Source organism: Megascapheus bottae, chromosome 4 (assembly GCF_031878675.1).
Source record: "Megascapheus bottae isolate mThoBot1 chromosome 4, mThoBot2.hap1, whole genome shotgun sequence".
NCBI lineage: Eukaryota > Metazoa > Chordata > Mammalia > Rodentia > Geomyidae > Megascapheus > Megascapheus bottae.
Window position 1 is genome coordinate 7,749,523 of NC_143512.1, and position 25,103 is coordinate 7,774,625.

Sequence of the window (25,103 nt, forward strand, 5' to 3'; positions counted from 1 at the left end):
TGTGCATGAGTCGGAGAGACAGCATCTGAACCAAACCTAAGTGGGGCGCCCTCCTGCTGGGAGCCTCTGGCAAGCCTGCACCAAGCCCTCCCCCGGATTCACAGAAAGACTCTCAGCCTAAGTGGCCCAGTACTTCTCTGGCCCTGTACTTCTCTGAAACACAACAGGGAACTGAAGGGCAGACCAGAAATTGCTGAGGTCACACTCAAGAGAGCCAGAAAGATTAGAAGCCCACTTCCTTGGCTGGGCTGGGCCCCGCCCCTGGGAACAGGGAGGAAGCTAGGCTGGTTTAGCTGAGAACTCCTGGAAACTCCCAAACCCCAGGCCCATGGCTCTAGCCATCTGCCATGCTAGCTGAGACCAAATTGCTTAACTTCAACCTACGGCCTACTGTGGGGCCACTGGTTGGGCTGAGAGCTAGCAGTGCAGCAGCACACAGCCTCTGGGAACCAGTGGACACACCCAGTCAGCAGCGGAACTAATTTGGCTGAGAATCACACATATACACCCAGAACCACCAGTCAAAAACCCAGTAAAGCCCAGGAGTTTGGCCTAGTGGTAGAGTGCTTGCCTAGCATGCACGAAGACCTGGGTTCGATTCCTCCGTACCACTTACATAGAAAAAAAGCCAGAAATGGTGCTGGGGCTCAAGTGGTAGAGCTCTAGCCTTGAGAAAGTCCAAGGACAGTGCTCAGGCCCTGAGCTCAAGCCCAGGACTGGCAAAAAAAAAAAAAAAAAGGAAAGATCACCACCTACCAACCACAAAATGAACCTACAACAGTCTCAACTAAAATGCGGCAGAAATCACAGAAGTAAATCATGAAATATATAATCAAAAGTCCAACACAAAGCCCTGAAGGAAACAAGAGTGAAGGGACGAGAGAGATGTCCCAAGAAATGACACCTGAAGAGACAAGAAACATGACTCTATTCAAGGAGATGACTGTGGACATAACTAAAGAGATTAAAGCAGAATTCCAAAAACAGTTCCAGAAACACAAGCAGATAATTACCAAGCAGATAATTACCTTGTGGTAGAATGCTTGCCTAGCATGCATGAAGACCTGGGTTCATTTCTCAGTAACACATACATAGAAAAAACGGTGGAAGTGGTCTGTGGCTCAAGTGGTAAAGCTCTAGCCTTGAGAAAACCCAATGACAGTGCTCAGGCCCTGAGTTCAAGACCCAGGACTGGCAAAAAAATAAAAATTAAAAAAAAGATAAATATAAAAAAATTATATATGCCTAGAAGAAAAGATTAATACCCTCAGAGCAGACATGATCAGCTCAGTGCCCACAATGCAAACAAAAATGGAAGCATTAAGTAATAGATTGAATGAGATGGAGAACAGGACATCAGGAACGGAAGATAAAACCCAAGAGTTGGAACAGAGAATCATCGGTCTGTAGAAATCAGTCAGAATTCATCAAAGAGAACTCCAGGACCTGGCAGACACAGCCAAGAAATCTAATCTTCGTGTAATAGGGATCAATGAAGGGAAGGAGTTTCTTAATAAAGGAATGCAACCCTTATTCACCAAAATCATAGAAGATAACTCCCCCAACCTCAAAAGGGAAAGTACATTATTGAAGGCTTCAGAACTCCAAGCAGGCAAGATTCTAGTAGGAACTCATCTAGACATATCATAGTAAAAACATTAGATCCAAATACTACGGAGCTGAACTTAAATGCCGCAAAACAAATAAAGAGCTACTACAATGGGGGGAAAAAAGAGAATAACTGCAGACCTCTCCACGCAAACCCTAAATGCAAGAAAAGCTTGGAAAAATATCATTCATGCCCTGAAAATCAACAACTGCCAACCCAAACTGATAAATCCATTTACATTTTAGGAAGAAACAAGAATATTTCATCCCAAAGAGAAACTATATGAATACATGCACACTAAACCAGCACTACAAAAAAATATTAAATAATCAAGAACAAACTGCAGAACAGTAAGAACCCCCATCAAGAAGCAATCACCTATAAATCACTAAACACAAAATGGGAAAAAAAAGAAAAACTCAGAAGTAAAAATAATGACAAAGGACATTAACCCTTTCTCCATAATTTCCCTAAATGTGAACAGGCTGAACAATCCAATCAAGACACAGAACAACAGACTGGATTAAGAAACAAGACCCATCCATATGTTGCCTCCAAGAGACACACCTCGCTGCCAAAGACAGAAACAAACTCCAAGTAAAAGGATAGAAAAGAATTTCCCACTCTAACACACTGTGCAAAAAAAAGCAGGAGTAGCAATCTTAATCTCTGACAAAATTAACTTCTCAGTAAAATCAGTACATAAAGATAAAGATGGCCACCACATATTAGTAAAGTGTACAACCCATACCCAGAATATTACAGTTATAAACATTTACTCCCCCAACAAGGGAGCACCCAAATTTGTCAAGCAAACTGTCTTAGAATTACAGAACAAGATAGACTCAAACACAGTTATAGTGGGAGACTTCAATATGCTACTCTCACCAAATGACAGGTCAACTCAACAAAAGATAAGCAAAGAAACCATCAATTTAAACCACACCATAGCCCAGCTGGGCTTAACAGATATACACAGTCTTTATACAATTTTCTCAGCAGCACATGGAACACACTCCAAAATAGATCATATAATAGTTCATACAGAAAACTTAAGCAGACACAAGAGGACTGATATAATCCCATGCATTCTATCTGATCACAGTGGAGTCAGACCAGTTCTAAACAACACGGTAAAAGGTAAAAAAAACATTCAAACATTTGCAGGCTGAACAACACACTTCGGAATAACTCCTAGGTTACAGAACAAATCAAAGAAGAAATTCAAAACTTTCTTGAATGTAATGACAATCAAGATACATCACAAAGGAACTTATGGGACACAGCAAAGGCAGTTCTCAGGGGCAAATTTATTGCACTAGGAGCCCATATTAAAAAGACAGAAGAAGAGCACGTAAATAACCTAAGAAAGAAATTGAAGCACCTAGAGGAGCAAGAAAACGTTAATTCTAAAACAACTAAAAGGACAGAAATAGCAAAAATAAAATCAGAAATATCAGAGATTGAAATAAGATCCACTATACATAAAATTTATAAATCAAAAAGTTGGTTCTTTGAAAGAGTCAACAAAATTGACAGACCCCTGACAAGATTAATCAAAAAAAGGAGAGGGGAGACTCAAACAAGATTAGAGACCCCCACAGGAACAATCACGACCGATATCCAAGAAATTCAGTCCATTATGAATAAGTACTACCAGGGCCTATATTCAAAGAAACAAAAAAATCTGGAGAAATGGATGACTTCTTAAATAAATATAGGCGACCTGCATTGAAAAATGATAAAGTAAACAAACTGAACAAACCAGTTTCATCCAAGGAAATAGCAGAAGCAATCAGGGAAATGCCAACCAAAAAGAGCCCAGGTCCAGACGGTTTCACTGCGGAATTCTACAAGACTTTTAAAGATGAAGTAACATCTATACTCTTGAAACTCTTCTGAGAAATAGAACCAATAAAAACTCATTTTATGAAGCTAATGTTACACTCATCCCCAAACGAGGGAAAGACCCAACAAAAAAAAAAAGAGAACTGGCCGGGAGTTTGGCCTAGTGGTTAAAGTGCTTGCCTAGCATGCATGAAGACCCAGGTTCGATTCCTCGGTACCACATACATAGAAAAAAGCTGGAAGTGGTGCGGATGCTCAAGTTGTAGAGCTCTAGCCTTGAGAAAGTCCAAAGACAGTGCTCAGGCCCTGAGCTCAAGCCCAGGACTGGCAAAAAAAAAAAAAAAAAAGAGAACTACAGACCTGTCTCCCTAATGAACACAGACACAAAACTCCTCAATAAAATACTAGGCAACAGAATCCAGAAATAAATTTTAAAAGTTATACACTACGATCAAGTAGGCTTCATCCCACAGATGCAAGGCTGGTTTAACATTCGCAAATCAATCAATGTAATTCATCATATCAATAGATCTAAGGAAAAGAATCATATGATAATTTCTCTGGATGCAGAGAAGGCATTTGACAAAATACAACATCCATTCATGTTGAAAGTACTAGAAAAAATAGGAATGATTAAATGGTTAAAGCCATATATGAAAAACCTACAGCCATATTATACTAAATGGAGAAAGACTGGAGCCATTTACCTTAAAATCAGGAAGTAGACAGGGATGCCCACTCTCTCCACTTCTCTTCAATATAGTGCTGCAACCATTAGCCAGAGCAATAAGGCAAGAGAAGGACATCAAAGGGATCCACATAGGGAAAGAAGAAATTAAACTATCCCTATTTGCAGATGACATGATCCTCTACCTAAGTGACTCAATAAGCTCCACTCCCAAACACCTAGAATAAATCACTTTAGCAAAGTGGCAGGATACAAAAGTAACTTGCAAGTCAGTAGCTTTCTTGTATGCCAACAATACACAAACAGAAGGACAAATCAAGAAAAAGATCCCATTTGCAATAGCCCCCAAAAGAATAAAATACTTAGGATTTAATCAAAGACGTAAAGGAATTATTTAATGAAAACTATAAAAGCCTAACAAAAGAAATTAAAGAGGACACCAGGAAATGGAAAGACACCCATGTTCATGGGTAGGGAGAACCAATATAGTGAAAATGGCCATACTGCCAAAATTGATACACAAATTCAATGCAATCCCCATCAAAACCCCAAAGACATTCTTTACTGAAATAGAAGATACAATCCAAAGGTTCATATGGAACAAGAAAAGACCTAGAATAGCCAAAACAATTCTAGGCAAAAAGAGCAATGCAGGTGGTATTACTATACCAGACTTCAAACTCTACTATAGAGCCATAATAACAAAAACCACTTGGTATTGGCACAAAAACAGACCAGAAGATCAGTGAAACAAACAGAAGACTCAGAAATAGAACCACATACCTATAGTCAACTTGTATTTGACAAAGGAGCCAAAGATATACAGTGGAACAAACACAGTCTACTCAATTATTGCTGCTGGCAAAACTGGGCAGCCACATGCAGAAAACTAAAAATTGACCCTAGCCTTTCACCATGCACAAGCATTAACTCAAAGTGGATCAAAGACCGCAATGTCAGACCAGAAACCGTGAAACTACTACATGATAGAGTAGGAGAGACACTGGAACTCATAGGCACAGGCAAAAACTTCCTGAACAGAATCCCAGGGTCACAACAGATTGGAGAGAGATTCAATAAATGGGCCTACCTAAAAATAAAAAGGTTCTGCACAGATAAAAGCATAGCCACAAAAAGTAGAGAGACAGCCAACCCAACTGGGAAAAGGTATTTACCAATAATACATCTGACAAATGCTTAATATCCAGTATCTACAGGGAACTCAAGAAACTAATTCCCCTCCCAAACCCAACAAACCATTCACTAAATGGGCAAGGGAACTAAAGAGAGACTTTAGAAGAAGAGATTAAAATGGCAGAAAAGCATATGAGAACATGTTCATCACCCATGGTCATAAAGGAAATGCAAATAAAACAACCCTAAGATACCACCTTACCCCAACAAGAATGGCCAAGATTTGGAACTCAGACAATCACAGATGCTGGCGGGGTTGTAGGGAAAAAAGGAACCCTACTGCACTGCTGGTGGGATTGTAGGCTAGTTCAGCCACTCGAGAGAGCAGTGTGGAGGTTTCCTAAAGAACTGAAAATTGATCTTCCCTATGATCCCGCCATACCACTCCTGGGCATCTATCCTGAACATCACAACCCAAGATATGATAAGGACACCTGTTTATCTCTGCACTATTCACAATAGCCAGGTGATGGAAACAATCCAGATGCCCTACTGCAGATGAATGGATACAGAAAATGTGGTATGTGGTATATATATATATATATATATACATATATATATATACACATACAATGGAATTCTACATAGCCAACAGACAAGATAAAATAATGGCATTTGCAGGGAAGTGGATGAATCTAGAGTGAATCATGTTGAGTGAGACAAGTCAAGACCAAAGGAACAGAAGGCACATGGTATCCTTAATATGTGGCTATTAGATCCAAACAGTACAAGAGCGAGGACTTAGTATTTGCATACCCAATGCTATGGACATGAAACAGGAAATATAAACACAACTACATAGACATAAAAACCTATGACTCTATACACATAATGTTTTATTTCATAAATTAATATGTATCTATGATATACAAACCCTTAGCCTAATTTTGATTATGTCCTAAAAACTAAGTGCCATGGTTGTATATAGATTCCCTTCTTGAACACTCGTTTGTTAAACATGTCATTTGAAATATGATGTAAAAATCAATGTTAATAAATTCTTTAATTAAAAAACTTATGACTCTATAGACATAATGTTTTATTATATAGATTGATATGTATCTATGACATACAAACCCTCAGCCTAATTTTAATTATGTTCTAAAATCTAAGAACCAATGATTGTATATAGATTCCCTTCTTGAATAATTGTTTGTTAAATATGTCATTTGAAATATGATATAAAAATTAATGTTAATAAATTCTTTAATAACAAAATTTCAGGCCTCCCCACTAAAAAAAAAAAAAAAGCCTAGGTGGCTTTTTATTTTCCTTTTAGGTAGTACTAGGGGAGCTTGCTAAGCAGACATTTTTTTCCCGCTGGAATGACAGACACATGCCATTATACTCAGCTTATTGATTGAGACAGGAGTCTTTTTTCATGGGCTGGTAATGAACCAATCCAATCTCCATGTCCTGTTGGATAGCTGAGGTTAGAGGAATGAGCCTGGCCTCAAATTCTACTATCACTTAATAGTTGAGTAACCTGTACAAATTCTTTAATCCCTCTGAGTCTGTCTTCACCTGCAAAAGCAGAATTAAAACAGTACCACCTCTTTCATGGAGTTGTTATAAGGTACACAAGCATATGTATGTATTTGTGAATGTGCATGCGAATTTGATATAATCCTGCCACAAAATCTGCCATAGTGGTAATAATGGTGTCAATGCCAATAAAGAATAAACAAACTCAGGATAGACAAAAATGGAAAAATGTTCACCATATTTAATATGAAAAATATCCTAAGGCACAGAGTTAGGTAAAATAAAATTAAATTCTGGAAATTTCACTGTAATAACAAGGAACTAAAATGTTATCATACCTGATTAACAATCTTTTAAGAATAACATGATTATTAAGCTACATTAAAGATAAATGCCTGGGCCAGGAGTTTGGCCTAGTGGTAGAGTGCTTGCCTAACATACAGAGATCCGGGTTCAATTCCTTGGTACCACGTACATAGAAAAAGCCTAAAGTAGTGCTATAGCTCAAGTAGTAGAGTGCTGGCCTTGAGAAAGCCCAAGGTCAGAATTCAGGCCCTGAGTTCAAGCCCCAGGACTGGCCAAAAAAAGAAAAAAAGATTAATGCCTGTAATTTATTTTGGCTTTATTTTTGAGAATTGTGGTTTGTAACAGGACTTTGCTAATGGTTGTAATCATTAAGTGGTAAAGTGTCAAATAATGTAGTTTCATTTAATAGCTTAGGCTGGCCTGGAACTTGCTACATAGTTTAAGCTAGCTCTAACTCATGATTCTCTGCCTCAGCCAAACACTAGGATTACTGGCCTGTGCCCCTATGCCCAGCTCCAAAGTAAACCCTTAAATGATCCTTTCTTTGAGGGAAACAGTCATTTCATCTTTTTTTTTTTTGGGGGGGGGGGTAATCCTGGGCTTGAGCTCAGGGCCTGAACACTGTCCTTGGACTTTCTCAAGGCTAGAGCTCACCTGAGCTTCAGCACCACTTCCGGTTTGTTTTTTTATGTATGTGGTATTGAGGAATCAAACCTGGGTCTTTATGCATGCTAGGCAAGCACTCTACCACTAGGCCAAACTCCTGGCCTCCATTTCATCTTTTTTTATGCCTAATGTCTAGCACAGTGTCAGTACATAGCTAAGAGCCTACAAAAACAAAACAAAACAAGTCAGGCACTGGTAGCTCACAGCTGTAATCCTAACTACTCAGAAAGGGTGAGTTCTGAGGATCACAGCTCAAAGCCAGCCCAGGCAGAAAAGTACATGAGACTATTATCTCTAATTAACCACCAAAAACTAGACATGGGCTGGGAATATGGCTTAGTAGTAGAGTACTTGCCTAGCATGCATGAAGCCCTAGGTTCAGTATAACAAAAGCAGAAAAGGCTGGAAGTGGTAGAGTAGCTAGCCTTGAGCAAAAGAGCTCAGGGACAGCACTAGGCCCTAAACTCAATCCCCACAACCAACTCATCCCCCCCCCCCCCAAAAAAAAGCACACTGTCTTTTTAAAATATACTGTAATTTAAGATTGGGAGACAAAGCTATGAGAAACATTTGAAATGATCGCAAAGTGCCTTTCAAAGAGTACAAGTACCACTAATTTCCTCGAATAAGGTGAGAAGTACAAACCCAACAACTCTCTTACAACTGCTACACATTTACCATCAGAAAAAGGTCTCACCTCTTGGATTTGCATCCATGTCTCCAGATGTTAAACCAATTAGATTAGGGCGCTGTGTCTGTGTCCTTGAAAAGAACTGTCTGTACTGTGATCTACCAGAACTGGTAATACTAGGAGCTTCTGGGTTATAACCATCCGGTTCGTAAGTATCTGAAGGAAAATAAAACATATGTTAAATAGGCCAGAAATAAAAAATATTTCTCATTTACTTTAAAATACTAAAGAAACATGTTCTTCAACAAATGTAAGTATATCAGTATATTTATATTTCACTTAAGTTACAGTATACTACTTCTGGAAATAAAAAACAGAGCTGCCATGAATCATATTATTTCTCAAATGCTTATAAATATCCCAAAACTCATTAAGCCATCTCGGTCTTATAAATTAATAAACTAACTTGAACTTCAATGCATATTTTTGAGATAAATGTTCATGTATTTGAATGTTAGGTTTCAACTTCTAGGTATTTTTTTTTTAATTCAGTCTACAAGCACCTGAGGTATGTCCTCAGACTTTCTAGTTTTGTAGTTTTTCAGATAGAGTCTCACTTGCTGGCCATGGATCACAATCTTCCTACCTCTGCCTCATATGTAACAGGTATTACATGCAAGTGCCAATGTACACTTTCATGACAGAGTCTCCCTTTTTGCCTAAGCTGGTTTCAAATCACAATCCTTCAAATTTCACCAACATTGAATGTGAGCTACCATGCCTAGCCTTCCTCATAGCTTTCCTAATTAGGAAGAGAAAAAAATGTATCAACATATTCATTTGATTTACACTTTAAACTGGAAAGACAATAACTGGCTTCATATGTAAAGCACATTTAAGGTCCAGGAATGTGGCCTAGTGGTAGAGTACTTGCCTCGCATGCATGAAGCCCTAGGTTTGATTCCTCATTACCATATCCAGAGAAAAAGCCAAAGGTAGTGAGTGCTATGGCTCAAGTAGTAGAGTGCTAGCCTTGAGAAAGCCCAAAGACAGTGCCCAGGCCCTGAGTTTAAGCCTCAAGACTGGCAAAAAATAAAATAAAGCACATTTCAAAAAAAGAATTTGGTCAGATAAAATTCACATTTATAGTTGCAATAATTATGTTATTACCACCCCTCTTCAATTATTATTATTTGTGTGTGTGTGTGTGTGTGTGTGTGTGTGTGTGTGCGCGCGCGCTAGTCCTGGGGCTTGAATTCAGGGATTGGGTGCTGTCCGTGAGCTCTCTTGCTCAAAGCTAGCACTCTACCACTTAAGCCACAGCTCCATTTCTGCCTTTTTTATTGGTATATTGGAGATAACGAGTCTGGCAGACTTTTCTGCCTGGGCTGTCTTGGAACTGGAATTGCGTACCTCAGCCTCCTGAGTAGGTAGGATTATAAGCATGAACCACCAGTACCCAGCTCACCAGTTCATTTTTTTAATTTCTGTTTCCCCTGTTTAATTACTGTTTTAAAAGCCCATTTTAAAAAGTCTAATGTTAAATTAGCAATTTTACTGGTGTTAAAAGCAATTCTGCAAGAAATTCTAAAAAGGAAAACAAATGGCATTTATCCCCTTCAGTCCATAAAACGCAAAGGTTGTCTATACTGACTTTCATAATTAGAATTTAGAAGTCCAGTCTTACTTTTTTTGTAATGAAAAAATTCCTTAAAGTAATCCACACCAAGTGTAAGCTACAAGACACATTTAAATCTTTATTGAAGTCACTACTGGGGTTCAGTGTATAAGATCAGCAGTATGTACCCTACAATATGTACCTATAACTCCAAAGGCGGTCAATGGAAGTAATAAGCACTACTAGGATTCACTAGTCCCCAATGTAAATTTCTTACTCTCAATGTTCTTACAGAAAATCTTTCCTGTGAATACTATAGTCCCTAACACCAAACTCATCAGCAAATCCTCCCCTTTCACAAAGGGTCAATAGACTAACCTGAATCTAAACAAGAAAACACCATTGAAACCTAAGTGATTCTGTGACATCTGGTATTAGAACGTGAACAAGAACTGCTGGTCAGTATACCTTCTCACAGTCCTCACAGCTTATGGAGTTGTATAGAAAGGGTATGAATAGATTTTAAGATTGGCTTCTTCAAATAAAATGTTAAACCAATTTTGAAAGTCAGACATCAGAGCCATTTATACTACCTTCTTCAGAAGGAGGACAGCTTGGAAAACCTCGTAAATTATTGTCACAATGATGTTCTTATTATAGAATTTGTCTTCCATTTTCAAAGCTTGCATTGAGCCAAAGTTGTCTGACAATGGTTGGTTACAAAAATCAAATGACTCACTTCAATAGTTAGAAAGCTATGATACAATTATATACCAAGAGTATTCTCTGAGCTTCGCACTATTTCAGTTTCTGTCCTGATCTTTTTAATTTTTGTTCAAGAAATGGGCTCAAAGACAGTTTTTAACTGTATATAATTCCTACCAAGAGAAACATAAATTGTAATGATATATAGCTTAACAAAGCAAATCTCGACTTGCTTAAATATATTTAAAATTTATATACTTTGAAGCTGACACATAAAACAATAGCTGCCATAGATACAAATGTCAATTCTAAAGATTATATGCTCTATGGACTAACTTACAAAATAAATGTTGATTCATCTTTTTTTGTGTGCATTTGCTAGTCCTGGGGCTTGAACTCAGGGCCTGAGTACTGTCCTTAGGCTTTCTCAAGGCTAGAGCTCTACCACTTGAGCCACAGCACCATTTCCAGCTTTTTCTTTTTTTTTTCCTATGCATACGGTACTGAAGAATCAAACCAGGGTCTTTGTACACAGTAAGCAAGCACATTACCACTAGGCCAAACTCCTGGCTTTTTTCAAGGCTAGCTAATGTTCTGCCACCTGAACACAGCTCCACTTCTGGTTTTTTTGGTGTCTATAAGATATGAGATATTACTAGAGATAAGAATCTCAAAAACTTTCCAGCCTGAGCTGGCTTTGCACTTCAATCATTTAACTTCAGGCTACTGAGTAGCTAGGATTATAGGCTTGAACAATGTCACTAGGCTGGTTCCTTTAAAAGAAAAAACAAAAACAAAAACAGTATATTATAATAAAACGTTTGGGGTTCTTGTATGTTTAGCTGTTCCTGGGGCTTAAACCTAGAGCCTCAGTGTTGTTCCCGAGTGTCTTTTGCCCAAGGCTAGCACTCTATCACTTACGCTACAGATCTACTTCCAGCTTTCTGGGGTAGTTTATTCAGAGAGAAAAGTGTCATGGAATTTCATCCCCAGAATGGCTTTGAACCTTGATCCTCAGAGCTCAACAACCTATCTAGGATTGCAGGCATGAACTATCAGCACCTGGCATAAAAGTTTTCAGATACAATTTGATACAACCAACATAAAAAATTCCCAGTTAGCTGGGTACCAGTGGCTCACAACTATAATCCTAGCTACTCAGGAGGTTGAAATCTGGAGGACTGTAGTTCAAAGCCAGCTAGTCAGGGAAGTTTTCAAGACTCCATCTACAGAACAACTGATTTAAAAAAAGAAGAAGAAGATGAAAGATTGGAACACTATCTCAGTTAGTAAAATGTCAGCTGAGCAAGCAAAACCAAGCAAGTCAGGCGTGGTGGCACAAGCCTATAATTCTATCACTCAGGAGGCTGAGGTAGCAAGAGAGTAGCCCAAGCTACATAGAAAGAGGCTGTTTAAACAAACAAACAAACAAAGAATCCTTCAGTTAATTATGATGAAGTGAAATCTAAAGTCAAAGTGTAAAACGTCTCTAAGGGGGAAAAAAAAGACTTTCCTAAGACACTAACAAAAGCACACCAATTTTCAAATTACATAGGTCAATAGGAAGAAAGTTTTGAAGAATTACTACATTACATGCAATGCTATAGCTATACAACAGGAGGTATGGGGCATGTTTATTCTATAATCAGCAAGAAAAATTAACCTTGTTTTCTTCTAATATAGAACTAATTAGGAAACACTCAAGTAGATTATTATCTTCCCATCTACCTGATTAGAAAGTAGCTCAAGAACTACGTGTGACTTTGTTACGGAGGCACTGAAGGTAAGTGTAGAGGACACCAGAGATGACACACACACACAGGAGGCCTAATCACACAGCAGCCACAAGGGACAAACTGAAGCAGAAGAACAGAGACTAAAATTATCTATGAGCTTTCATAGGAATGTGTGGTAGCAGATGAGAACGCCAGGTCACCTCTTAGACTGATCAGCTTATCATGCAAAAGGTCAGTGAGACAGGTAGCCATCTCTAGCAAAGCTTACCTGGGACCAGAGGGGTGGGGCTGGAGACTGAGGTATGATACCCAATGGAGGATCCCATGAGGTTTCGAGGTGGCACCAAACGAGCTGCCAACAGAGGAGGCGGTGTCCCCAACTGAAGTCGCTCAGATGCAGCAGCACCATGTTCACGAGAGTACATGGGCTGTCCTACAGAGGAAAGAATAGGAGGGCAGCTAGGATTGAGAGTCACAAGCTTCTCTTAGACAATAAAGCTAGTTCCTTAGACTTTGAGCCAAGAACAAAGAAATGACATGCACAGGAGCAGCAACTGAGAAAGATGATACTGAGATTCTTTCTAACTCAAAGATTTAGCCATGCAACTGGTCAGACTGAATCGAGGTATAAAAAAAGAATGAGGTAGTACTATATAATTTTCACCTCTTAGAATCTGAAATAGAGCAACTGTGTACTGACTTTACCCAAAGCTGAACAATCAACAATATACAATTAGAGAAAGGAACCATTAGCTATTATTCACACAGAATTTGGTGTCCACTGAGCTATGCTAACACAAAGACCATCACATGCAACCATACCATACATGGGGTTCCCACATATGGGACCAGAAAAACAAAAATCAAGAAATAAGAAAGGAAGCACAACTATACCTTCACAGAAAATACGAAATGTTCAAAAGAAAAAACAAAAAACAAGAAATAAATATGCTTTCCTGTGAGCGGGTCAATAGCAAAAACCAAAGAAAAAGTACAAAATCCCTAACAGAGCAGCATTGTTACACAAATATTAACAAGCATGTTTTGAAAGAAAATACACTTAGTGTTTCTTGTTTATACACTAATACAAGAACACAGACACAATGAAGCCAAATTCTGCAGAACAAGGTTAGAAAAATACAAAGTATCAAGGAACAAAGCAAAGCCATGCTCTGACTATTCAGTAGTTCTTTAACCACTGAAACCCTGTTGTATGAGACATATACCTTCTTTATATCCCAAATCAGTCATTCACTATAACAACACAAGATAGAGGGTATTTACAAGTTTTAGCATATGATGAAATATTGTTTCTAAATTTCTAAAGATTTTTAATGTATCCTAATAGAACAAGAAACAAATGTAATCATTCAGTTTTCTATTTAGTGATGAGAATAAAAAGATCCAGCCATTATACTGCAAAAACAACTGAAAATAGTTATAAGCTGGTCTACTGCAGAGAATTCCTTGTAAAGAATGATGGATAAGAAGAATGAAGTAGAAAGCTCAGGGGGAAAAAAAATGGAAGAACAATCTCGGCCCATGGAACTACTTTAAATTTATGACAACCCACAGAATGTACCAAGTGTATCAAAACAATAACTGTCTCAAAGTAAACAAACTAAAAGACAAGTTTTGTAAGTCAGTGGTGAAGATCCATATTGAAACAAGCAACATAACAAATAATACAACATAAATCAAAGTAAACCACAAGGGATGAAAGACTAGATAACATGCAAGGACTAAATCAGATACCAATTTACTTTCTATAAACAAAGTCCATTGTCAACACAGATAAATGTGATATAAATGAGAAAATCTCACAGAAAAATAGTATTTTAGAAATTTTATGTGGCTAATAATAGAAAAAGTACTTTCTGAACAGTAAAGGTTATTTGTATAAATTCAGCTTAAAAAATGAAGAAATACTTTCAACTTAATACACAGTCTACAAAATATAGTATTTATATACTACTATTACTTTTTGGCATATCCAGTATTTATGGTCTGTTTCAAAGAAACAGTCATCAAATCAAGTGTAAGGCAGAGGGAGACTTTATTTTAAAATAACCACTTGTTGGCTGGGTACCATTAGCTCATACCTGTAATACAAGCTTCAGGATGCTGAGATCTGAGGATCCCAACTCAAAGGCACCAGGGCAGCAGAGTCTGACACTGTTTTCTCCAGTTAACTACCAAGAAGCCTGAAGGGAGGCTCAAGTGGTAGAGCACTAACCTTGAGCAAAAAAGCTCTGGAACAGAACAGTATCTAGGCCCTGAGATCAAGCCCCAGGATCAACATGTTCACACACAAAAGATCATTTGGGGAAGGGGAGGGTAGGGGGAGGAGATTGTAGCTGAGCAGAGGTTTAGGAAGTATACCAAGCCGATGACTTCAAGAGAGGATAAAATCTACTTTAGTGACCATCACACCCTGAGCAATACCCCCAGGCCAAAAAAAATCAGTTAACTTACTAGACATGCAATCTTGCCATCTTACAAAATAATTTCAATGACATCTCATTATTTAAGTGACATTCAAAGGATCTATGATGTTCTGACTCAACATCAACCAACAACAAAATCTCATGAGTTTTTCTAAATTATGACCCTTTCATATTAGTTTTTAAATGGCATTACTGGGAAGCGTATATACCTCGTTGGACTTTCTTTTGCTTTTACTGTTTAACTGTACTCTTCCAAAACAATCTAAATGAATGTTGGTTTGTTTTCCCTAGTCCTGGGGCTTCAACTCAGGGCCTGAGCAGTGTCCTTGGGCTTTCTCAAGGCTAGAGCTCTATTACTTGTGCCATAGCACCACTTTTGCTTTTTCTAGGTTCCTTTTTACGTAATTTTTACAACTATATAACATTTAGGAGATTCTTTTTCACCTACAAATATGTCATGGGTTGTGAATTTTGACAGCAATTTCAATAGCAATAAAACATTAATAATTTAAACTCTTCCAACTTGTTAAACTTTTAGATCAAATGCCCTATTACATTAAAATACACATAAAGCTGATAATTTGAACCAAAACAAGTTTTAATTTCTAAATTATTTATCTAAGAACCTTTCATTAAAGTTTCAACTTCTGTCTTAAAGACAGGATTTTTTAGGCTATCTTAAAATGACTTGAATTTAAAGATATAAAAAAATTTATGACAAACTATATATGCTCTTCCAAGTTTGTTTAGTGTTTAGATTGCTACATACTACCTCCTGGGTTTTCTAGTTTCTCTATACATTTTAGAATCAATTTTTAGGTTTTTAAGAAGTGATAAAAACAAATTTGCGCAGAACTGTGAAATTTCTGACGTATTTATTCTATAATTTTTTAAATATTCAGTTGTCAAACAATTCTCTATATAAAAACAATGACACAGCATATAAAACTATAAGGCAGTAAAAATGTCAATGAGAAGTTACCACTTTTTACTGGAACAAAAATAAGTGGAAAATAGTGTATTATATACTCAAATATTAAGTATTCTTTATTGTGCGATTTTTATCTTTTCTTTCAGTGTTCAAGTGTATTTCTTAATCTGAAAAGATACTAGATACTATCCTATACAGTCCTTACCATGACAAAAGAAGTAATTGATGTTATTTATCCCCAAACTTGTATTAGAAGTATCACCACCCCCTAAAACAAATGTTTTTGTTTTTGTTTTTGTTTTTGCCAGTCCAGGGCTTGAGCTCAGGGCCTGAGCACTGTCCTTGGACTTTCTCAAGGCTAGAGCTCTACCACTTGAGCCTCAGCACCACTTCTGGCTTTTTTTCTATGTATGTGGTACCGAGGAATCGAACCCGGGTCTTCATGCATGCTAGGCAAGCACTTTAACCACTAGGCCAAACTGCCAGCCCCAAAACAAATGTTTTTAACTTCTGTCCTAAGAAAAACCTACTGATACTTTACAAAATATTTTCCTTTTTAAAGACAGGAGGAACATGGACTTCTTGCTGTATGAAGTCTGACAGCTCACTTATCAGCTCCCTAGTATCCAGTGCAATACCTCAAAGTGTGCACTCAATAAATACTTGAGAAATTAATTATTAATTCATTATTTATTTATTTAGTCAGTTGTGGGGCTTAAACTCTGGGCCTGGACGCTGTCCCTGAGCTCTTCAGCTCCGGCTACCGTCCTACCCCTTGAGCCACAGTGCCACTTCCAGTTTTCTAGTGGCTAATTGGCGATAAGAGTCTCTCGTTCTTTAGTACCCGGGCTGGCTTTGAACCGAGATCCTCAGATCTCAGTCTCCTGAGTAGCTAAGATTACAAGTGTGAGCCACTGCACCCAGCGAAGTTAATTTATTAACTGAAGTAAGTGTAACTCAGATTTTCAAAACCAAGCTGAATACTTACAAAGTGAATTTCAATATTAAATTTGAACAATATAGGAATGGTAATTTAAAACAAAATGGAGCCAGGTGCCTGTGGCTCACATCTGTAATCCTATCTACTCAGGAGACAGATCTGAGAATTGCTGTTCAAAGCCAGCCCAAGGAAGAAAGTCTGTGAGACTTTTACCTCCAATTAACCACCAGAAAACCAGAAGTGGCACTGTGCGAAAATGTAGCAGAGCACTAGCCTTGAGCAAAAAAAAAAAGTTCAGGGACAATGCCCAGGCTCTGAGTTTAAGCCCCACAACTGAAAAGAACACCAGAATACTCATTATAAGTCACAATAGTAATTTTAACAGTATTTTTTAAAAGGAGCTATCTACAGACTCTGAGATAAATAATCCACTTGTTCATATTTTTAAGTCCAAAGGACATTAAGGAATAATATTAACAACTGACTCAAGTAGAAACAGATGAAAGAAGACTGGCCACAACCTGGTAACTGTTGAGGCTGGACAATGGTTACATGGACCATCATTAAAATGGGCACATCTGAGTTCATTATGCTGTATTTTATGTATACTTGATATCTGCTTTAAAATAAGTAGACTATCAATAGAATAAATACCGTAAAACACACTCGTTAGAGAACTGAGATGCTAAACGTGAAACAGGGATATTAAAGTAAGATTTCTGTTCTAAAGAAGGTCAGCTGAACATAAGATTCATACACATAAAAAGAAATCAGATATAGATATGTACATATACAAACACAGATATATGTGTAGTCATATATCTGTGGCTATGTATATATATATATATATGAATACACATATACTTGTGCATGTAAATATCATTACAAATGATTGGATTATATGAGTTTATAATACAGTAATAATGTTCCTAAAGTACTTAGATGATTGGGCCTTGAAAGAAAAAGCAGATAGGCAATAGTGAAGAAGGAAGAAGAAAACTAAGTTACAACAGTGAAACAGAGCATAATTGGTCTGATCAGAAAAGGAGTATATTGGGAAAGAGAGAAAAAAAAAAGATTACCAATAAAAAGTGGTAAGGGGCCAGGAGTGTGGCCTAGTGGTAGAATGCTTACATGAAGCCCTGGATTCCATTCCTTAGAACCATATCAACAGAAAAGGCCACAAGTGGTGCTGTGGCTCAACTGTGGAACACTAGCCTTGAGAAGGCTCAAGAACAGTGCCTAGGCCCTGAGTTCAAGTTCCAGGATAGGGGGGAGAATGGTAAGCCAGAAGCAGTGGCTCCTATCTGTAATTCTAGCTATTGGGAGGAGATCAGATGGACAGATGAATCATGTTGGGAACAACAGTTCATGAGACCACCAATTCAATAACACTTGAGCATAGTAGCAAACACCTGTCATCATAGCTACCAAAGAAGAATTTAAAAAAGCACCAGAAAGGAGCCACGAGCATAGCCTAGTAGTAGAATGCCGCCTGCATATAAAAAGCCCTGGGTTCGATTCCTCGGTACCGTCTATAAAGAAAAAGCCAGAAGAGGGGCTGTGACTCAAGTGGCAGAGTGCTAGCCTTGAGCAAAAATAGTCAAAGGACAGAGCCCAGATCCTGAGTTCAAGCCCCAGAACTAACAAAGAGGGAAAAAAAAAAAAAAATCAGGTGAAAAAACACAGAAAGATATGGTCCATGCTGGTCTGGGCATAAATATGACTATTTTAGAACAACAACAAAAAAAAAGACTAAAAAAAAAAAAGCAGAGCTGGTGGCAAGTGCTTGAACACTTGCCCAGTAAGTCGAGATCCTAAGTTCAAAGCCAAGTATGGGGCAAAAGGAAATAATGCCTAGGGGAGATAAGAATATGCATCAAAAGGAAATAATACCTAGGGAAGTAAGAGTATTGATCAAGTAGTAGAATGCCTGCCTACCAAGCACAAGGCTATGAGTTCAGATCCTAGTACTATGAGAGAAGAGGGGTTGGAAAGAATGAGTCTGTGTGTATGTTTGTGTTTGTGGGTGTGTGTGTGTGAGAGAGAGAGAGCATGTACATGAGTACCTCACAAAAAATGTAGTAGCATTACATGGGAGGGCATCAAGAAAGTTGTAGCCATAAGCCAAATGCAAGCTGATAAGGGCAAAAGTACAGAGAAAAATGTCAAAGAAAAAGAGAGGATTTTCAATTAGTTAGAAAACCTAAGCAGGGCCATGAAGACAGCACAGTGAGAGCATGTGTAAAATTCTAAAAGCCTTGAGTTCCAACGCCCAAGAACCCCCACCCACTTTCCTCCACATACACTAGGGGAAAAAAATGAACTAATTATGTAAAGGTTTGTATTCCAGGTGATTTGGTGGGTCTTATTTCCACTGACAAGGACAGAGCTGGTGGAAGAGGAAGATTTTAAGATTAAAGAGAGAGACAAGATTTAAGGGCAAAAATTTGGATTCCAGGTGATTCGGTGGATCTATTCCCACTGACAAGGACAGAACTGGTGGAAAGGAGAGATATAATACCTCATCCTTACAGCTTATGACAAGCTAGATGCTTTTTAGATGCTTTCTACCTTCACTTAATGCAAGTTAATTTATTCTTCAAAAGAACCTTGCTGGGTGTGGTAGCTCACGCCTGTAATCCTAGATACTCAGCAGGCTGAGACCTGAGGATCTCGGTTCAAAGCCAGCTAGGTTCAAAGCCAGTCAGTCCATACTAAAGAACATGAGACTCTTATCTCCAATTAACCACTAGAAAACGGGCAGCATCCTTGAGCTGAAGAGCTCAGGGACAGTGCCCAGGCTCAGCGTTCAAGCCACTTGGACCAACGACAAAAAAAAAAAAAAAAAAAAAAAAGCGAGAAAGAGAAAGAGAAAGAAAAAGAAAGAGGTGAGCAGCATTTTTACAGTCATTTTGAGAGAATCTTCTTCAGGGTCACAAGGTTCTTGTGAAGTAATTAGTAAAGGAATTAAAATTTTTAACCTGGGCTCAAGAAAGAGATGAAGAAAAAAGCAGGAGGCAAAACAAACTGTATGATAAACAGCTATGTACAAAACATAGTTAAATGATTCTGCAGAGAAAGGTCTCATAATCTGGTATACATTTTTTAACAACCAAATACTTCCTAAAAAATATTTTTAAAGAAATTAAGAGTAAAAAAAAAAGCACTTTATAATTACATATAAATGGTATAATAGCCTAAACATTATAATTTAAATGATGCTTTCTATTTTCCACATGCAAGTTAAATAATTACTAGGCATAGTTTACTTGACTTCTGTATATCCCTGGGAACACAGGCCAGAAGTTTTAGAAATTAATTCAGAAGCTTCAAAAACATTTCCTTTAGGGGAAACTAAAGGCAGTAGCAACAGAGGAGACTTCTCCAAAACAGAAGCCCTTGGCTTTCTTTCTTACTTCACACAAAAGTAAAATAGTAAATAGTAAACTGCTTTGTGGATACAAAAATATACTCAATAACAGAAATTAATTTTCAAGGGCTAAAACTGGTATGACAATGCCAGGCTTTTCTACACCCTGGCAAGTCTGAGGCAAGCATTCACTTACGTTCTGATACTGTGTAAAGGAGGTTCTGGGGTAGAGGAGGAGGTAGTCTTGCTCCCACTGGTGCAAGATTGGGCACTGAGCTTGTCCCAGGCTGGTCACGGGTGTTTATCAAGCTTGACTGTGATATGGGCGGCCCTACACATTACAGAAAGTGAGAGGCACAGAATAAGTGTTTCCTTTAAAAAAAAAAATACACTAGTAATTTAGATATCCATATTTAAAAGATTTATTTGGAGCATGATGGTATATAACTGTAATCTTAGCTATAATGAAGAGGCAGAAACAGAGGGAGGGATCACAAGTTCAAGACCAGCTCCCTAGCACCATTATCTCAAAATCAAAATACAAACAAAAGGGCTAGGTGTAGCGCAAGCAGTAGAACTTAACTTGCCTCGCACGCTCCAGACACTAGGGTCCAAGCTCTACTACTGACAAAAACAAACAAATAAATAAAATAAAACAAAGTTCTATATGGACTTTGCATAGAATTAAGGTACAGAGGTACACAAGTTTCACCACTGTAAGATGAAATAATAAATTAAGTTGACATTCTTAGTTCTACAAGAGGCAAAATTAAGAGTGGGGAAAAAAAGCAGAACTGGGTGTCTCTGAGGTGATGATAAATTTCTATATACATCATCATAAATTCAGTGTCTGCGCTTTCAGGTGAAAACCTGAGAAATAACTGCAGAGATGGAAAGCTATGTGATGATGCAAATACAGTAAAACCTGGCACCAGTGGCTCACATCTGTAATCCAACCTACTCAGGAGGCTGAGATCTAAGGATCGTGGTTTTGAAGCTAGCCCAAGCAGTAAAGTCCATAAGACTCTTATATAAGCTACTCAAAAAAGCCAAAAGTAGCTGGGCATGGCGGCTCATGCCTGTAATCCTAGCTACTCAGGTGGCTGAGATCTGAGGATCAAGGTTCAAAGCCAGCCAGGCACCAAAGACCTGAAACTCTTATCTCCAATTAACCTCTAGAAAACGGGAAGTAGAGGGCTGGGAGTTTGGCCTAGTGGTAGAGTGCTTGCCTAACATGCACAAAGACCTGGGTTTGATTCCTCAGTACCACATATATAGAAAAAAGCTGGAAGTGGTGCTGAGGCTCAAGCCTTGAAAAAGTCCAAAGACAGTGCTCAGGCCCCGAGCTCAAGTGCAGGACCAGTAAAAAAAAAAAAAAAAAAAAAAATAGAAAAAGGGAAGTGGGGCTTGGCTCAAAGGTAGGGCGGTAGCCTTGAGCTGAAGAGCTCAGGGACAGCACCCAGGCCTAATTCAAGTCCCATGACCCACAAAACAAAACAAAAAAAATAAAGCCAGAAGTGGTGCTGTGGGTCAAATGGTAGAGAGCTCACCTTGAAAAAACTCAGGGACAGCACCTACACCCAGATTTCAGAACCAGCAACACACACACACACACACACACACACACACACACACACACACAAACCTGATAGCAAATGCAACTTGTTTGGTTGCTCGAAATTTTTCAAATAAAATATAAAGAAAAGGGCCGAGAGTTTGGCCTAGTAATAGAGTGCTTCCCTAGCATGTACAAAGACCTGGGTTCGATTCCTTAGTACCACATACATAGAAAAAAGCTGGAAGTGGTGGCTCAAGTGGTACAGCTCTAGCCTTGAGAAAGCACCGCCCCCCCCAAAAAAACAACTAATCTAGAAAATCTCTGAATGTCGCAATTATATTGTTTATACCACAATATAAAATAGTCAAAAACAGACTGGAGGTACAGTCTGGAGGTATAACTTGATTGATATTTGTCTTAAAAGCTCAAGGTCCTGGGGTGCAATCCCCATTTCCCCACAAGGAGAAAAAAAGAAATTAAAAAAATGGGGGAGGGGCCTCTCCATTCCCATTTCCTGTCTATCACATAAATGCTCCTTTTTCCCTTTTATTTCTGCCTACTTTCCATCTGCTACATAAATCCTTGCTAAATTTAAATTTTAAAAAAATGTGTGGCCTGGAATATGGCCTAGTAGTGGAATGCTTGCCTAACATGAATGAAGCTCTGGGCTCAATTCCTCGGTGCCACATACAGAGAAAAAAGCCAGAAGTGGCACTGTGGCTCATGTGGCAGAGTGCTAGACTTGAGCAAAAGTGCTCAAAGACATGCCTAAGCCCTGAGTTTTAGTCCCAGGACTAGCAGAAGAAAAAACAAAACAAAACAAAACAAAACCTATTTTAGTACATTTTGTTTTGTAGAAATTATTGGGGTTTGAACTCAGAACCTTATACTTGGTAGGCAGGTGCTCTCCCTCTCCCAATGAGCCATTCCTCCAGCCAATTTTTGCACTGGTTATTTTGAAATAGGACCTCACTTTGTGTTCAGGCCTGCACCTGGACAGCAATCTATTCTAGGCTTCCCACTAGAGCTAGGATGAAAGGTGCCCTGTTAACGACTGAAAAGTCTCATGAGCTTTTTGTCTGGGCTAACCTCAAACTGCCATCTTCCTATTCTCAGATTCTCTGTTAGCTAGGGTAATAGGTATGCACTACCACGTGTGGCTTCAATATTCCTGAAGGGATTTTTCTTTAAACACTGGGAAATTTCATTAAGTTATTACAGATTTGTTCTTACTCTGACATCTTAAAATTCTATTGACTAAATATGGCATAGACTATTACAGACAAAATTTATATCAGAAGTACTATAAATAACACTGTACAACAATGCATGTCAAAAAGAAAGAACATATTAATTATGAGAATATGTTCCAAATTCCTCTATTGTTTTGTAAACACTTGGAGCAGAATTACTATTCAAAAGAGACAAGGTTCCTCTAAAAATTTAGAATTCATCACCAAAGATTCAACCAACATACTTACTTGGTATGGGAAGCACAACAGAAGGTGGAGGTTGACCATGTCCTTGAGGAACAGGAAGTCTCATACTGTGGCCAGGACCTGGGCCAGGGCCAGGGCCAGGGCCAGGCCCGGGGCCAGGGCCTGGGCCCGGGCCTGGCATTGGAGGCATTAACATTCCAGGAGGTGGTGGAGGAGGAAGCCCAGGAGGAGGGGGTGGGAAAGGAATCATACTTGGCAGAGCGACTTCATCAACAACTAGAGGATCATTTCCATGATCAAATTGACAAAGGTCACCAAGCACACAGAATCCTCTTTCTGTAAGAATAAAAGAAAGAAATCTTTTTATCTACTTAGAACAGAAAAACCCATTATTCTAATAATTTACAATTCTGTACATATACACAGACTGTGTTTAGAAGGATACATAAGAAAACTGGCCTTAGAAAAGAGAACTTAACTGGGGAACTAGAGTAATAAGTTAACAATGGAATTATAATAGGACTTTATTCACTATTTAAAAATAAAAGGTACAAATGTATGCATTCTATAGTGATAGAAAAGAAATGAGGGGCCGTGACTTAAGTTTAATGATGAAGTAAGTGCTTGCCTCACAGGGTGAAACCTTAGGTTTGACTAGGAAATATAAAAGTTATAATAGCTATAATTTGCTTAAAATCAAAGGTAAAAGTACAATTGTTTTAAAGAAGTTAAAATAGCAGCTCAATTAGTTCAATGCTTGCCTAGCAAACATGAGGCCATGAGTTCAAACCCCAGTTCTGTTAAAATAAGAAACATTGCCTATAAGTTAGAAACTGTTGAAATAAGGTTATATATACTAGAGTTATATCTGTATATAGATATATATAGATATAGATATATACACAAAAATGGTGTTAGATTTTGATCAAAAGAGTTGGAAGAGCTATGATTATTATAGTAATTAAACCAACCCTCAGTTGTATTTTCAGAATGGTAAGCAGGTACAATCACAGTTACAATGCTGGGAACAGACTATATATACAGCCACTTATTTCCATAATAAAAAGTCAAAACGTAACATACTGATTAATTCAAATGGGAAGTCAGCACATCAACCCTGCAGGTTAGAAATGCTTAGATTTTCAGCATTAAACACAATACATAAAGACAGTTTTATTCCTAGTATCTATAATATTTTAGGGTACATCCATAGTGTTATATTAGATTTTATTTGGGGGAGGGGAAGGGCTGGTCATGGAGCTTGAACTCAGGGCTTGGGAGCTGTCCCTAAGCTTTTTGCTTAAGGCTAGCATTCTACCAAACACTACTTCCGGTTTTCTAGTGGTTAACTGAAGGTAAGAGTTTTGTTGCCTTTCCTGCCTAAGCTAGCTTTGAACTGAGATCCTCATAACTCAGCCTCCTGAGTAGATAGGATTACAGGTTTGAGCTACCAGCACTGGGCTGTGTTAAAAGTTTTTTCTTTTAAATGATTGTTGTCCTTAATGTACTATGTTGTCTCTCATCTCCTTTGCTGTCCCTTGGTCATCTCATATTGTTATAGTATCTCACTTTGTTATCTGATATATTGAATTTATTTGTATTTGGTTATTTGAAATTTGATAGGGAAGGGGGGAAAACCAAGACGGGTGGGGGGTGTGGGGGGGAAGGGAAATGGGTACCAAGACATGTGAAAGGGTATCAATGTACGTGAATTAATGCACCTTCTATCTGGCAAATATCATGTAACCCTTTTACTAATTACAATAAAAAAATGCAAAAAAAAGAAAAAGAAAATGGAAATTATAAGAAATAATTTTAAAAAAAAAAAAAGTTTTTTGTTTTGCCAGTATTGGCCCTGGTGGTCACTCTCAGTTGGCAAGCTATCATTTCAGGCATGCTCTAGCCAAACTTAACTGAAATCTTGACTAT

At 38.2% G+C, this 25,103-nt stretch overlaps 1 protein-coding gene across 5 annotated transcripts in view; it reads right to left on the bottom strand.

Moving 5' to 3' along the window:
• Rbm27 (RNA binding motif protein 27) overlaps positions 1–25,103 on the bottom strand; it is a 74,088-nt gene that overhangs the window by 22,682 nt on the left and 26,303 nt on the right. For 2 of the 5 annotated variants that reach the window (XM_090331285.1, XM_090331284.1), the window contains exons 7-10: positions 23,217–23,510; positions 20,374–20,508; positions 12,755–12,919; positions 8,494–8,643 (exon numbers count right to left, since the gene is read on the bottom strand). In XM_090331285.1, coding sequence (XP_090187411.1) covers positions 8,494–8,643; positions 12,755–12,919; positions 20,374–20,508; positions 23,217–23,510 — 744 coding nt within the window. The remainder of the gene's footprint in view (positions 1–8,493; positions 8,644–12,754; positions 12,920–20,373; positions 20,509–23,216; positions 23,511–25,103) is intronic. The other 3 variants (XM_090331287.1, XM_090331286.1, XM_090331288.1) reach the window with 2 other exon arrangements.